This window comes from Camelus ferus, chromosome 26, assembly GCF_009834535.1.
Source record: "Camelus ferus isolate YT-003-E chromosome 26, BCGSAC_Cfer_1.0, whole genome shotgun sequence".
NCBI lineage: Eukaryota > Metazoa > Chordata > Mammalia > Artiodactyla > Camelidae > Camelus > Camelus ferus.
In genome coordinates this window covers 1,059,058-1,075,997 of record NC_045721.1, presented here as the reverse complement: position 1 = coordinate 1,075,997, position 16,940 = coordinate 1,059,058, and the positions used below count along the sequence as shown (strand labels likewise).

Below are 16,940 nucleotides of genomic sequence, written 5' to 3'. Positions count from 1 at the left end.
GAGGAGGTGTCGGTTTTAGGTGTGTGGATGCTAGATTCGTGTGACCTTCAAGTTGAGGGTTGGGGCTAGAGCTAGGGTTAAGGCAACAGTTTCAGGTTGGAGTTAAGGTTAGGGTTAGGCTGGCTTCCTGGATACAAAGGACCATTGTACAAGAAGGTATTCTTGCAAATTCGACTTTGTATGTTAAAGGACACAATTTTACTAACTTCCCAGAAACTAGTGTAGCACTGTTGGAAAGAACCCTCATTCTATGGCTTCCAAGATTAAAGGCAAAATACAGTTTCCCACAGTTCATCAGGGTGTTTTATAAATCTCTAATCCTGAAAAGGCAAGTAACACTTGTAATGTCATTGTTAACACCCTGAAGTTTACTCTGTGGATTGTGTTCAGTTTGTACTGACCTCTTTCCTTCCTGGTATGCCAAACCCCCAGCATGAAAGTTGACACCATTAAAGAAAAAAGCCCTGATCCAAATCCACTTATGTTTTACCTGAAAACTGCATTTTAAAATAAACACTATATACTTTTGGAGCACTAGTTAGCCATTTGTCAAGAACCATAAACAGAAAACATAACCTGGGGTTTTTTTTTGTTTGTTTGTTTTTTGTTTTTGGTAGAGGGAGGTAATTAGGTTTTTATTTTATTTATTTATTTTATTTATTCTTATAGGAGGTACTGGGGGTTGAACCCAGAACCTCAAGCATGCTAAGCATGCCCTCTACCACTTGAGTTATACCCTCCTCCCCTATTACTTGTTTTTAATAGAGTCACACTTCCAAGCTGTTAGATATAGTTCATATCTGTATTTGCAGCCCAGATGTCTTTCTCCAATGACAAGCTTGAATTTCCACTTGAATTTCAACAGGTCTGACAGGGAGCCCCTGTCTCCACAGCCCTCGCTGGACACACCTGCTGCTCCTTTGTGTCCTTTCTTTTTAACGACAACAGCATTAACCAAGTGTCCAAGACAGAAACCTTCTCTCAGCTCTTCCTCACCTCCCACTGTCCATCCCATCCTGTTGTAAAAACTCCCAAATCTTTGTACCCGCTCTTTCTGTCTTCAGTTAGATCCGTATCATCTCTTGTTTAAGTCACTGCAACTGCCCCTTAAATAACTCAGTGAATTCTCCTACTTTAAAACTCTACCCCCCACACACTGTCACCAAGTGTGACATCTTTGTCATGTCGTCCACCAGCTGAAATTTTTTCTCAGTTCCCTTCCAGGGCCTCTGCTGGGAGGACATCCTCATTCCTCTGCTCTCTAGAAGTTTCCGGCCCTCGTTTGCATCCTGCCACGTCTCGAACATTGATCGTACTTCATTGCACTCACCGCACTTTCTTATGCGTGTCTCCCTGGGGTAGACGGAAGCTTCTGGAAGCTGAGCCCGTGCCTGAAAGAGAATAGCTTACAGGGCTAACTCACAGATCCTCTTTGTATGTTAGTACATCCAGCCCAAAATAAAACCTAGGCTGTGTAAGGTTTCTTTAAAAATAGCACAACCAGCATCTTAACAGGAAGTTACAGCGGACAGAACAAACTACACAGCATCCAATGAATCACCAGCCTGACCGTTCAGTTGGTGCTAACCAGACCCAGGGAGCGAGGAAAGATGGGGGCAAAGCCTCATTCTTCACTGCTAGCAGGTTTTGAAAGATACTGCGGAGCTCTGGGACAGCAACGCATCAGACATCTCCCTACACAGTGGTGAAAATTCAGGCACAGAAACAGATCATAGCAAAATGAAATCGGGAGTCTTTGTGAATGCAGAAACTGATTAATACCAAACTGGTGGCCAGAGAGTGTCCACCACGTGCTACCTTGTCTACTTGTATAGCGTGGAGCCTTGCGTGTGGTTTTCAGACGCTATTCGTGAGAATATGCCGACCATACAGACAATATACGGTTGGTTTCTGAAAACTCTGGTTGTCTGCACAGCAACAGAACTACAGCGGGGAGAGGGTGCTGGTTTCACAATTTAAAATCAGATTGTACAACCGTCATCTGCACTACAGAGCCCCGTAGACAGAGCCCTGGGCACAAGCCGACCGCTTGAAGCTTTTTCTCTTAGGAAAATGCGATGCTAGCTCACTGTTTAGCAGGTTCGATCCTGGCCAGACGGTATATGAATATGGAACTCCCACCCACAGTCCCTGCAGCAAGCACAACAAACCAGTGGGGAGCCGGGCTGGCCAGGGAGCGAAGAGGTGCGGGCGGCGGAGGCGCGCGGGGGGACGCGTAGGGGACGCGGTGGCTCAAGCCCTCTGGCCACCTGATCACCTGAGAACCAATGCGAGGTTGGGGAGAAGGTGCCCATCTCGGCCTTCCTCTTTCTTACTTTGATTCAGTTCTTCACTTCTGCCTGCAAACAGTCTGGCCTAGACCATCACAGGGGAGAATTCCTCTCCATCAACAGCCCTCCAGAGCAGCGACCTTAGCCTGAGGGTCCATCACCCTTTGGTTCATCTGCCCACCCCCTGTCCTCACCCAGGGCAAGGACCAAATCCCTCGAGGCCTGGCCATCACTCAAAGGCACTCGTTCTGAGGCAGATGGGTCTCCATGATGCTGAAAGAAGGCCTCGGCTCGCACTTGAAGGAGAAATAATAAAATGGCCATGCTTAGGCTCATTCTTGGCCATATACTTATGGTGGTCAGCAAATCTGACTGACTGGACCAGCTCCCAGCCCAGGCCCTGATGTCAGAGTTAGAGCCCCTGATTTCCCTGTTTGCTTTACCTTACTCTGGTGATTGAAATTTACAATCCTATTTGGATTTTGACTCATTCCCCCAGGAAGGGAGTCACAGGACGATAACCTCAGGAGAATGACCAGACCCTCCGAAGTTCCTCCTCGCGCCTGATGAGTCTGATTTGATAGAGAAGATCATGGGCTGATAACCCTCCAGACCGCCGGCCAGCCCTATGCCACTGGATGGACAGGCCAAGATTTTGGAGGAAGCTTTACCAGAGACCTTTGTTAATTAATATCCCTTTTTACACCCCAACTTGTTCACTATACAATCACCAAGCCCCAACCCTAAGACTGAGTTCACAGTTTTGAAGGCACTGGCCTGCTGTGAGTCCCTGTTGCCTGGGACTCTTTTCTTCTAAGCGCCAAGGCCTTGTCTCCGAGTGATTCAGCTCGTCAGGGATGGGGGCCAATCTTCCTGCAACAACATTCGTGCACCTCATGGGCACAGAGCAGGTGGGACCGTCTCTTTCCCTCCACCCTCTTCTGGCGCTGAGTGATGTTTACTTTAACCTTTCCTCCTGTCCTTCTGCTCTCCTAGGAGAATGATTTAATTCTGATTTATTTCACAAGCTTACAATCCTCTCGATGGAGGGGCTCGTTCACGTGCCTTTGTTCATGTCCCTGTAAACTCTTCCTGGTGCCCGACTCCTGGCCCTCCGATTCCCAGGGGCAGCTCTGTTGCTACCACCGGCAACAGAATTTGCATCACTTGTAGTTCAGGAGAGCCAAGGCCTTGCCAAGAGCACAGGGGAACAGTGAGCCCCAGAAACACCAAGGGTTACTTGTGGGACCTTGGACGAAGAGGGATATGGCTCATTTTGCCTGGTGAGCACATCCCAGCCCATATATAATCCTGCAACATGAAATGTAGATGTGACTTGATTTTTAACGCCTTCCAAAATCCATCCATATAATGCCTCTCTGAATTCACCTCCTAATACTCTATAATCCCGAAACAGAGTCTGATTTCAATCTAAATCACTTCTGTAACTATTTATTGAGCACCCAGTTGACCCCAGGCACTGTCCTGTGCTCTAGGAATAAATAAGACAAAGTCCCTGCCTTGAAGGAGCTCAGGGCACATCAGGGGAGTCGCACATGAGTGACTATAACATACGAGCAGGAATAATAATCACTAACCTTACTGAGCACTTCACAGAGTCCAGGCACCATTCTAAGCACTTCACATTCAACCCTTTAAATCCTCACAACAAACCTATCAGGTAGGTAGCACCAGTACCCTCACTGGACAGCTGAACCGCAGGGAGGCGGCTTTCTAAGATCACACAGTTTGATGGACCTAGTAGTTGAAACTTAAGCACTCCCTTAAGTGCAATACATGATAATGTGAAGAGGGTTCAGCAGGGGTGCAAACAAAGTGTTAGGGGAGCGTACAGGACAGACGGAGTCATTCAGCTTGGAGACGTGCAAACAGCATCCCTGAGACAGTATCACCCTATTCTTTTTTTTTTTTAATTGAAGTGTAGTTGATTTACAGTGCTGTGTTAGTTTCTGGTATAAAGCATAGTGAGTCAGTTACACATATATATATATTCTCTTTCATTATAGGTTATTACAAGTTGTTGGAGATAGTTCTGTGCGCAAAAATTATTGCCAGCCAAATCAGTAACACAGGATGCTATGACCATCAAATCATCAGCTGCTACCGCCACCCCTACCCCCAACAGTGAGCGGAGGGAACTCAGGATGCAGATAAGCAGGCAGCCCGGCCTCTGCTGCCACCCCCAACTGTACCCCCTGAGGGGACTCAGGATGTGAAAGAATAGGATATTGGCCCTAGACAGCTAGATGCACATCAAAGGAATGATGTCAATGAGCCCAGAGCTTTGCACCTTCCCATATATAGAAAAGTACTAAACTCTTTAACTTGAACCATCTGGTTTTCTTTAATTACCAGTAATCTTTTGATGTTCCGACTATCTGGTCTTTGATGCACAAACTCATACATCCTAGCTTCTACCTCGCCACTTTGGAGCATTCCCTAAGAGCAATCTGAGAGGCTGTCATCCCGGGCTTAAGTCCTCAGAAATGTCTGCCAAATAAAACGTTTAGCTTGTACATTTTATTTCCGTTGACAGTTTCCCATGCTATGCTGTTTAGCATCACCCTATTCTTTATGTCTACCCCACCTCCTTCTGGAAAGCTTGCAGCAAAAAATGTTTACATTAAAGCAAGGGCAAAATAAAAATCAGGGACCAGGACCAGGGAAAATGCAAACTTCATAAGAATTCAAAACCAGAGGAAAATATCAATCCGGCTCCCAAAGAACAGCTTAGTTACGCCACATTTTAGCATCTGACTTTGCTGTGATCGCTCTGGCAGTGAAAGAGGAAAGAGTCATGGCAACTTGCATAATGTTTATAATCAAAAAGGAAAAAGCAAACCAGTTTAACAGGGGAAAACAAGCCTTTCTTAGAACTACAAAATTTTCCAGCAAGAGTTTTACGAGTGTCACTGAGAACAATAGTAGAAGAATGTCCCCTAAAGTCTCCATTAACAAACACAATAGAAGGTTTTACGTGGCAACCTCTTATTCAATTCATTGATAAAAGCCAGGGACATTGCGTAGATACACCTCAGCAAAGATGATTCCATTAAAGATACCGTTGTCCAAATTCAGATCCTTCTGGTGTCAAGATTTTGAGTCGAGTCCAGAAAAATGAGAGTTTTTCTAGGCTACGAAGCAGGATAAAAACATTGAAAGAGGAGAAATAGCGTGATGTACACTGCGGTGTGACTTCTCTTGTCTGTATGAGTGCGGAGGAGGGATGGTGGGAAAGTCAGTGGGTGAACACGCCTTTGTTAAGAGCAGAGAGCAGGACAGAACTCCTGTTCTCCAGGAGTTTACGTTCCAGGCGGTGGGTGTCAGGAGTGGGTAGGAAGTCAGCCGGTAAAGACTGGAAATAAGTAAGTAACTTCATATGAATGCTAATAACTATGATGGAAGGAAACAAGATCAGCAGCTACATGTCACGGACATTCAGGAGGCTGTCGTATGAATGCTTTCTCAGACAGAAAGCAGAAGCAAATATAAAGGCAGAAAATAAGATGGGTTTTCTTCTAAATACAATGGAGCATTTTAGGCAGGCATAAAACACACACACACACATTTACAAGAACAGAAATCATACAGTATATGCTCTTAGATGAGCGATGGGACTAAACCAGAAATCCATACCAAAAAGATGGCCAGAAAATCCCCAAATACTTGTAGATTAAACAACACACTTCTAAATATCACATGGGTCAAAAAAGAACTTGTAAGAGAAATTTTAAAATATCTTGAAATAATAAAAATGAAAATGTAACTGATCAAAATGTAGGGGATGAAGCAAAAGCAGTGTTTTAGAGGAATATTTATAGGATTTAATGCATATATTAGAAAAGAAGAAAGAGCTAAAATCAATCATGTATTGGATAAAGAAGCTGTGATATAGATACACAATAGAATATTACTCAACCATTAAAAAGGATGAAACAATGCCATTTGCAGCAACATGGATGGACCAAGAGATTCTCATACTGAGTGAAGTAAGTCAGAGGAAAGACAAATATCATATGATAACACTTACATATGGAATCTAAAAAAATGATAAAAATGAACTTATTTACAAAAGAGAAAGAGACTCGCAGACACAGAAAATAAACTTATGGTTACCAGGGGGAAAGGCAGAAGGAGGGATAAATTAGGAGTTTGGGATTTGCAGACACCAACTACTATATATAAAAGAGATAAACAACAATTCAGTTATATATATATTCATATTCTTTATAGAATATGAATATATATATAACTGAATTAATATGCTGTATACCAGAAATTAACACAACACTGTAAATCAACTATACAAATAAAATAAAATAAAATAAAATAAAATAAAATAAATAAATAAAATAAAATAATTTAAGCTTTCACTGTAGAAAATTAGAAATAGAGAGGGGAGGGTATAGCTAAGGGGTAGAGCGCATGCTTAGCCTGCATGAAGCCCCAGGTTCAATCCCCAGTTCCACCTCTAAAAATAAATAACTAAACCTAATTACCTCCCCCCCAAACCAAATCAAAAAACAAAGAAAGAAAGACAACTAGAAATAAAATAACAAACTATGTTCAAAGTAAATAACGGAAAAAAATCATAAGAATTAGGGCAGAAATAAATGAAATAGAAGACAGGAAATCAAAAGAAGCAACAAAACCAAAAGCTGATTCTTTGAAAAGATCAGTAAGATTGATAAGCCGCTACCCGGGCTAACTAAGGGAAGGAGAGAGGACACAAGTGACCACAACGGAAGCGAAAGAGGGGACATCACTGCAGATCTTTGAAATTCGTCTGTTTTTCTTTTTCTAGTTTCTTGCAGGTGTGAAGTTAAGTTGCCTGAGAGTTTTGTCTCCTAAGGTAGGCATTTATCACATTTACTGCTATACGTTGTATCTCCCTTTTCATTTGTCTCAAAAGAAAAAAAGTAGAGGACCTTTGACTACCCCTACCATTACTGTATTGCTGTCTATTTCTCCTTTAAGTTCTGTTAGACTTTGCTGTATGTATTTTGGTGCTTCTATATGAGGTGCAGATATATTGATAACTGGCCTCTTTTCTTGGTGAATCATCTTTCTTATTGCATAATGCCCATCTTTGTCTCTTGTTATGGTCTTCGGCTTGAAGTCTATTTTGTCCACTTTAGTTTGGCTGCCACTGGCTTGGACTATCATCTTCCATCCTTTCACTTTGAGCCTGTGTTTGTCTTTAGAGCTGAGATGAGTCTCCTGAAGGCAGCATAGAGCTGGGTCTTGTTTTCCAATCCAGCCCGCTGCTCTGTCTTTTGATTGGTGAACTCAATTCATTTACATTCACAGTGATTATTGAATGAGGGCGTAGTACTTCCATGTAACCTTTTGACTTTTGGTTGCTCTATGTCTCCATTGTTTCTTTTTTTTCAATTTAATTTTTAAACTTTTGGGTGGGGAGGATGATTAGGTTTATTTATTGATTTATTCTTAATGGAGGTCCTGAGGATTGAACCCAGGACCTTGTGCACGCTAAGCATGCGCTCTACCACTGAGCTATCCCCCACACCCTCCATTATTTCTTTTTCTTGTGTTTCCATCTGCCATTTGAGTTTAGTGGTTTTCTCTAGTATTTTTCTCAGTTTCCTCCTTTGTATGTTTTGTGTCTTGGCTGTAGATTTATGTTTTGTGGTTGACATGAGTTTTTATAAAACATCTCATAGATAAAAGTCCTTTTTCTGCTGACAGCATCTTATCTTCATTTGCCTACGTGGGTTCCATCCTTTTCCTCTTCCCCTTTTGTGTTTTGTGGTCTGAAATGATCGCCTTTTATGCTGTGAGTTTGTTACTGAATTGATGTAGCCATAGTTATTTTTTCTTCTTTTTTTCCCCCTTAACCTTTATACTGTAACAAAGTGTTTCAAAGCCTATTCCAATATAAAGTTGCAATTTCCTGGTTCTATTTATCACCTTGCTCAAAGGTTTGTGCATTTTGGTCATTTTCTTCTGGTAGAAGAGCTTCCTTTAACATCTCTTGTAAAGCAGGTGTAGTCTTGATGACCTCCCTCAGCTTTTGTTCGTCTGGCAAAGTCTTTATTTGCCCTTCATATCTGAAGGCTAACTTTGCTGGATAGAGTATTCTGGGCTGACAGTTTTTATCTTCCAGTATTTTGTGGATTTCATTCCACTCCCTCCTGGCCTTTAGGATTTATGCTGAGAAATCTGCTAATAGCTTAATGGGGGTCACTTTGTAAGTTACCATCCTTTTTTCCTGGCTGCCTTTAAAATTCTTCGTCATTGACTTTTGACAGCTTTAATATAATGCTGATAGTTTTAATCTAATGTATCTTGGAACAGGTCTCTTTGCACTGAGATAATTATTCTGTTGCTTTATGGGCTTGTGTATCTAGTTCCTTCCCTACGTTAGGGACGTTCTCAGCTGTAATTTCTTTATGTAAACTCTCTGCACCCTTCTCGCTCTTGTCCCTTCTGGAATACTCATTATTATAATGTTGCACTTCCTAAAAGTGTGGGATAGCTGTCGTAGAATTTCCCAATATTTTTTAGATCTCAATTCTCTCTCCTCTTCCACCTGTATTATTTCTAGTCTTCTGTCTTCCAGCTGGCGAATTCTCTCTTCCATATGGTCTGCTTTATTTCCAGTGTTTTCTAAGGTGTTCATCAGCTTCAGGTTTTCTGCCTGGTTCTTTTTTAGAGTTTCAATCTCTTTGGTAAAGTTTTCCTTCTATTCTTGAGCACATTGAACTGCCTTTCCGAGTTTCCTTGTAGCTGGTTGAGTTTCTTTTTAAAAAAATTACACTTTTTTATTAAGGTATAGTCAGTTTGCAGTGCTGTGTCAGGTTCTGGTGCACAGCATCATGGCTGAGTTTTTTTATGACAGCTATTTTGAATTCTCTTATCAGGTACGTTGCAATATTCCGTAACTTTAAATTTAGTTTCTGGAAAGTTGCCAGTTTTCCTTCTGTGATATCGTATTACTGTGGTTCTTCACAGTGATTGAGGAGTTGTTCCTCTGCGGATGCACTTGAAGTTGCAAACACCTTGTGTTCTTAAACTAAAGCTTTTGTTTTTTCCTAGAGTCTGATGATAAGACAGGTTAGAAACTAGAGGCCTTTCTTCTGTTCTCCAGTAGGTGGCGCTGTGGCACAAGTTTTCGGTTTCTCTTATCTGCGCTGCCTCTGGTCGTATTTGAGGTTTGGGTTCCTGGGTGCTGGTGCTCCAAGTGGAGGGGCAGGAGCCAGGGTCTTGGGTGCCCCAGGACTGGAGGGATGGTGCCACAGACACTGCCTCCACTGTTCCCCTCCTTCCACCTCCCCTTTATGGTCCAATCCCCCCACCTTCAGATGCACGGATGTGTGGAATCCTCCGGCATCCTGGTGTGTTGTTGGATTGTGGAAGCTTTACTGATTGTAGTTTGAAGGGGAAAAAAAGAGAGAGCACCTCACTCCACCACGATGCTGGCATCCCTCCCCAAAGTGGAGGACTCAGCGCCTAGACGCAGGCTGACTGATAGCCAGCCCGCCCTTAGGACAGCAGCTCTAAGAACTGCAGACACACGCAGTCCTGCGGGACCGCAAGCATGAGCCCTGGTGGCCCCAGAGCTGGGTGATCTTGAGGTGTCCCCTGGGCAGCAGTCACAGGAATTGGGGTTCCAGATGGGTTTACAGGCTCCTCTCTGGGAGATACTGGTGAGCTGTAGTGAGGCAGAGGGACAGTGCAAAGTTGGCATCCCCGACCCACGTCCCCTGAGACCATCTCTGTGTCCTCCAGACATGTGTAAACCTGAAGCCTGCCCCCTGTGGCCAAAGACCCAGGACTAGCAGTTAGGCCTCCTCCACAGAGAGGCTGGGGTGGGTTTCAGCCCTCTCTGCAGTGCCCTGGGGACGGCAGCCTGCCAAGTACTGTCTCTCCAGTTGTCACATTCCCATGGGACCCAGGAACGCAAGCCCCCCTGAGCACCAGAGTCAGCCAATAAGAAGTATTCCTTAGGCAGAAACTGCAAACACGGGGCACAGGCAAAAACTGGAGGGACAGACATGTATAAGAGCTTCCTTCTAAGAGATGAGGGCACGGCGCACTCTGGAGCGTGGCCAGGACACACGGCAAAGACAGTGCCGCCCCCTGAGGTCTCAGGAGAGGCCCTTAGCAGTGTGTCTACTTAAGCTGGACCCTCAGGCTGCAGCTGTGTGGATTTGCACAGAAAGACTGAGTCTGCTGCCTCTTTCTATGCCCTGGGGGTCGGGGTTGTTTAAGAAACCTTTCTCTGAGCTTGCAGTCCTGTGGGACTTGCAAGGACAAGTCACCAGAGCCAGCAGCTGCAAAAATCAGGGCCCCAGACCAGGGTCTGCGCTCCCTGAGATACTGGTGAACTGGAGTGAGGCAGAGAGAGAACGCAAAGACCGCATCCGAAGGCCCCCATTGTCTGACAGCATCTTCATAGGATACTGGTAACTGTGCCCAACCAGAAGCCTGTCCCTTAGGCCAATCTCCCAGATAAGCAAATAGGCCTCTTTCTGAGAATGTCTGGGGGGGGTGGTCAGTCCCCTATCTGTGCAGTGTCCTGGGGGTGCTAGTCTCCCGAGAACTGTTTCTCCAATCGTTACAGTCCCAGGGGACCCAGGAACACAGGCCCCCCTGGCCTGCAGAGCTTGGTGACCAAGGGGTGTCCACTGGTGGTAGCTATAAGCCCAGGGTGTGCGCAGAAGCTCCCTCCTGGAGGACACTGGTGCCCTGGGGGAACCCAGTGATGGAAGAGAAAAAACAAAAAGGCAAAGAAAGAGAGACAAAGAAAAACTAGAGAAAAAAAGGAAAAGGGGAAATATAAAGAAAAAAGGGTGTGGGGGGAGGCGGCGCCCGCAGGCTTCAGCAAGGCAGAGGCAGAGCAGGAAGACGGCGCCCGCCAGCCTCCGCCCTGGAGCGCGTCCCTGCAGGCCCCCGCCCCTCAGACCAACGCTTCAGACTCAGGACGTGGGCCTGTTTCACATGAAGTCCTGGCACTTTGCAAAGGGCTGCTTCCGTCCTGGGCCCCGGGGTGTGTGAGTCTGTGTGTGAGCCCTTCGGGGGCCTTTCCTCAGTTCACCACAGCCCCGTGGGTCTTTGAAGCCCCCCTGTGGGGCTTCCAAGCCAGTTGTTCTGGGGGCTCCTCTCTCAGGTGCCAGTCTCAAAGGCTGGGGTGCCCAATGTAGGATGGCAACCCTTCCCTCTTCAGGGAGAAGCTTCTAGTGTTGAGTTCTGGCCCAGCTGTGGGGCGTTGTGCTGGGGCTGGGATTCATGGCGAGATTCCATCTCAGTTTTCCCTACACACTTCAGTGTGGTTTCCCTCTCACTGGCCCAGTGCGAAGGATTTGCACTGCCGATTTTTAGGGGTTTTTTTCCCCCCAGAAGTAATTGTTCCCTATATGGTTGTAGATTCAACGTGCCCATGGGTGGAGATGAGTTCAGGGTCACCTGTGTGACTTTGAGAAAAATCATAATCTTCTGTAGATGTGGTTTCCTCCTTCGGGAAACAAAGGAGCCGAGGAGACACTAAGATACAGCATTAATAAGTTTACATTTTCTCTGATTGCCTATTCATGCTGTCTTTTTTTTTTTTTTTTTTTTTTTTTTTTTTTGGTTTCTGTAGTTTTTTCATGAATCCTGGCTCCCAGGCATGATTTAACCTGCCATCCTGAACCCTTCCTCCTGTCTGAGATTTGATAATCACACTTATTCCAAGAGAGTGGTCCGTCCTTCCTGGGATGTTTATGGTTTCAAAGAGGCCCTCCGGCACGGGCAATGTCTAACCCAAAGAAATACAATTATTGATAAAATTAAATACCTGCTTGGCTGGCTGGGTATGCGGGCTACCGGGAGGTGGGTCCTCTTTCATTCAGACATACCCTGTAAGTGACCAGCCATAGTCCCTGAAGGTAAGGAAAATCCACTGGACTGTTCATCTTGCATCATTCATTCATTCATTCATTCTACTTTGAATAAGTCAGGGCTGGGGGTGGGCGGGGTTCCAAGCCCATGGGAGAGATGTGTTTATGACACAAAAGGCCAGGAGGGGTGGGACAAGATGCTGGAGGGAGGTGGTGGTGGGGGGGTTGCCGGGAGGTGGAAAGTCCCACCAGAGCTCACCTTTGACTCGGCCATGAGGGATGTGGAGGGAAGTGTCCGTGGATTGGGCGGAGGGAAGGCGGGAACACGCGCTGGGGTAGGGCTGTCAGGGGAGGTGCCCGTGGGGGCTGCCTGTCCCCGGGGCTCGGGCTCATGTCTTCTCAGGACGTCGTTCTTCTGGTCTCTTCTCTTAGAAAGAGTAAACAGAGTCATTAATGTCCATCTACCCCTTTCCTCCTGCTGTGAACAGTTTTAATGATTCCTTGGAGGAGTCTCTGAGTCCCAAATCATGAAGTAATTAGTGATCTGAATGAGCACTGCTTTGAGGCTCATTTGCTACTGCTTAGACTATGAAATGAAAGAGGCTCGTTGTGCTGATACTTACCCGCCCCGGGGAGAGGACCACGCTCATCCTGCTGCGGTCGCTGTGTCCTAATGGGTCACTGAGGACGGCACGCATCTCAACGGTGGTGCCCACGCACCGTCCCGGAGTTGTTTGTTGTTTGTTTGTTTTTTTTTTTTTCCCAAGGGGGATGAACTCCGAGATCTCTAGCCTCTCATCACAGCTAAAGTCAGGACCCTGGGTCCGAGGAACTAGACCATCTTTGCACTCAGTCCTTGCTACAGTTGGGGAAACTGATTCGGAAAAGTGAGCGCTCGCAGGATGTGACCCGTACTCCCCCTGCATCACACCAACGAGGCCCGGGAGTAACGCAAAGGCCTGGGCAGCGGTGTCGAGGCGCTGGGCGCAAGGCTGGCATCACCTGCGAGCTTAACGCGGACGCGCAGCCCTCCGGGCGGTACCCACGCAGCGCGCTGCGGGGTGGGATGAAGGCATGTGCATTTTGCTCTCGGGGTGATTCTGAAGAGAACCGCTGACTGGGAACCACCGTCTGCATCACCACAGGCTCCATTTGCACCGAAGCTGTTTGGTTTCTTGGCACGTTTGTTTCCCCCTTTTAGTCAGTGCAGTTCCTGGTAACAAAGCATCTCTGAAGCCAGGGTTTTCGGTGCCTCCCGGGATCACCCTCGGCCACCTTCTGGGGACGCACCCTCTCTCCTCAGGACCGCAGTCCCTGGGAAGTCCCGTGTCCCACGTGGCCTGCACTGACCCTTGCCTCTGCTGGATTCCAGGATGAAACCCAGGGCACGCGACTCTGTCCTGGCCCAAACCCAGAACGCGAGAGCTCTTTCCGGGGCTAGGACACGCACCTGGTCCTGGCGCCCGCTGCTCCCGAGCCTCTGGAAGCCTATAGCGCCGCCTGCTGGAACAGCCATGCATTTCCCGCCGCCTCCAGGTCGGCGCAGGATGGGAGGACCCCGTCTGGATTTCCTCATCCCGCGCCGTCACGCGTTCTGTTCATCCTTTTCAGTTGCATAGATCGCCTAAGTGCAACAGCAATCACAGAAGTACTGCTGAAGACGAGGCTGAGAATGCCACTGAGAAGAGAGCGGGCTGGGGAGGGAAAATGTTAGAATGTTTCAGAACCAAGGATCTTGTCTCTCAAATGCACATTAGGAAAATCTAAGGTCCTGAAATGGTTATTTCAAGTTTCCACAGAGACTGAGATTCTGTGTATTCCTATTGTCTCTGTGGCTTCCCCCCTCTTTTACGCTGCTCCACTCCATGTGCTGGATGGAGTGGAGGAGGATCTGGAACCTCCCGCAGGTCCTGTGGTATCACAGCAACTCAGGATGTGTCCTGCTGCTGGTGGGCAAGCCCAGCCTTGGAAGGAAAGGCCCGGGAAGACCGCTGAAAAATAACTTTAAAGATTGAATTCAGCTCGGTTAGCCTCCTTTTCTTTCTCTGCCCCTCTCAGCCCACATGGTTCTAAATGTCAGTGTGAAGTAATGGAAAGGACCCTGAGCTTTGACATCAGGAGACCTGGTTCAAATCCCAGCTCTGCCACTAATCGGCTGGGCGACTCAGGCAAAAATTGTTCATTTTTCTGAACGCGGTGATTCCATGTATGTAAAAGGGGACTAGACAGTGCCTGCCTCATGAGTTCTTCCTAACAAGTGGGACAGATCAGAGGAAGAGCGCGCAGTACGCGTAGCCTGGTGCCACTCGTGGAAGGAGCGAGGTGATGGTCCTGAACACGCGGGGTTAATGCAGGAGGTCGCGGAGGGCTCTTCTCCTGATCTGCTGTGCAAAATGGCCAAGGAAGCAAGAGAGGGCCAAAGACACGCTGGGCCCAGGGGACCTAGTCAGGCCGGAGCGCCACCCGCACTGGGAGATGCTCCCAGAGAGAGGCCCGGCAGGAGGCTACCCAGGCACACACAGGCTGTTACAGGAAAGAACAAATCTGACTCCGTATTAGGTCTATTCCTTTGACTTTAACCCTGTGCTCTGTTTCCTGGGCTCAGTCATGCTGGTTCTGCACCTTTTGTACAAGAATGTCGCCTAGCGCCTGAAATATACAGGAGAGCCCATTCTCAAGGCTCTGACCTTTAAGGGTATAACACTTTCCCAGCATATAAAGATAAAAAGTTGCAAATAGAAAATAGCATTTGTCTTGTTGGAGGTTTGCAGGAGCACAAGACCTGACCTACCCGGACGGCTGCAAGAACAAAGGATTCCGACACCAAGAAGTTTGCAACAACCAGCCACGCCCCCTCCCCTTTTTAGTATAAACAGAGGCTGGATTCTGACTTGGAGAAAGATGGTTCTACAGGACGTTAGTCCCCCATTTTCTCAGTCTGCTGGCTTTCCAAATAAAGTAATTATTCCTTGCCTTACCACCTCATCTCCCAATTTATTGACCTGTTGTGCGATGAGCAAAACGAGTTTTGGACTCGGTTATAGGGGTACACACGTGGGCTTTCTGGCCCAGGGGCTGGAAGGAAAGACTGAGGTTCAAAAAGGAAAAGGTTTGAAGGGCCCGGGACAAGGATACAGGATGGGACCTCGGGAGTCAGCACTGACCGCTGCACCCCTGCTGTCCTTTGAGGCATTCACACCAAGTGTGGGGCGTGGTAGATGCTCAGTGTGTATCTGTGAGGTGGATTCTCTGGTCCAGGGCACAAGGGCAAGCAGAGAGCCAGACCCTGGGCAGCTCGGATGCTTCCTCACCATCTGGCCTCACAGAATAGTGACTCCGAGTGGCCCCGGTCCAGCCACTGAACACCCCGGGGACCCTGAGCAGATCACTTACCCTCTGGGGCTCTGGGGCTCATCTGTGAAGTGGGAATATTGATTTCACAGGCTGTCGGCAGGATTGAGTTAGGTGATGTCTTTTTAATACAACACAGTGCCTGGCACGTAGTACAAGCTAAATACACGCCAGCATTTTCACTGTCATCTTCATAATCAGAATATGCTGCTATTAGTATTACTCTGGCTTCGTGCTGCTTATGTTGTCCTCCCAGTGGCTTCCCCAAGCTCAGAGCACTCCCAGACATAATGATCTTGAGGGTAGAAACATTTCCAACCGCTGCTCAAAGCCTCCTAAAGAGAATGCCCTGTGTGAACCGCGGAGAGAATGGTGCGATCCGAGAGCGCCCTCTTCAGGCTGAGATAATGACCCTCCTCCCCAACCCTGTCCTCACTTTTTCGCGTTCCTCCAACTCTGATATGTCTCTTGGATGGTCTGGATCTTTGGGGGCTGAAATTGTGCACACGCTCCCACCCTTACAGCCAGGGGTGGCTGAAAGGGGGCTGGAATGCAAACATGCCCTCCGGGAAGGCTCTCCCGCTCACGGAAAATTTCCATCATGCCTAAAATTCGGTCCCCAGAGACTCCTAACGCACCCCGAGGACATGGTCCTCCAGAACACACTCCTCTGAGATGCGTCACACCTGCAGCTATTAAAACAGCAGCAGTGAGAGGAGTCAACATTATTTGCATTCTTATCTTATGCCGGTGAATTTAGTGCATTATCTCAGCTAATTCTAACCACATCGGAGGTGGGTATAAGTAGCTTCGTTTTATATATTAAAAAAACAACAACAACAAAAAACTGTGCTCCAGGGAGATTAAGAAACTTGACAGAGTCCCACAATTAACAGATGGTGGAACAGGGTGTAGCTGTGTACGTGGCTTACCTAGCGTTCCGGGGGGGGGGGGGCATTTTTAAAATGTTTCTATTATTTTTGTTTTATTTGGGGGGGTAATTGGGTTTATTCATTTAATTATTTGTTTTAATAGAGGCACTGGGGATTGAACCCAAGACCTCGTGCATGCTAAGCACACACTCTACCACTGAGCTACACACTCCACACCCTGCAAGGGGTCGCTTTTAACAACCCTCTTCTATGTGGCAAAATTATATTTAGTAATAATTATGATATGAAATAAATCAGTGTAAGAGCCAGAAAAGGGAGACAGTGAAAATTGTCTCTGATTAAACTCTATGTGTATTTATGCCAGTAAAAAACTTTATTTTAAATAAATTAAAAGTGAAATAAATAGTAGAGTATCAAGGAGGAAAAAAAAAACCAGTGGATTCATACTAATTATATTCATGGATTTTTAAAGGGAATGAACCTGTAATAAATGATAACAGTGAAGTTTCATAACAACAAATAAGGAAAAATAATGATTTTTA

At 46.6% G+C, this 16,940-nt stretch overlaps 1 protein-coding gene across 1 annotated transcript in view; it reads right to left on the bottom strand.

Annotated features, from left to right (window-relative positions):
* Window positions 1-372: 372 nt before the first annotated feature.
* The window catches only part of LOC116660097, a 37,640-nt gene continuing 21,072 nt past the window's right edge, over window positions 373-16,940 (bottom strand). Inside the window, exons 2-4 of the mRNA XM_032468794.1 lie at window positions 12,778-13,848; window positions 12,414-12,581; window positions 373-1,391 (exon numbers count right to left, since the gene is read on the bottom strand). Coding sequence (XP_032324685.1) covers window positions 1,143-1,391; window positions 12,414-12,581; window positions 12,778-13,080 — 720 coding nt within the window. The 5' untranslated portion in view covers window positions 13,081-13,848 and the 3' untranslated portion in view covers window positions 373-1,142. The remainder of the gene's footprint in view (window positions 1,392-12,413; window positions 12,582-12,777; window positions 13,849-16,940) is intronic.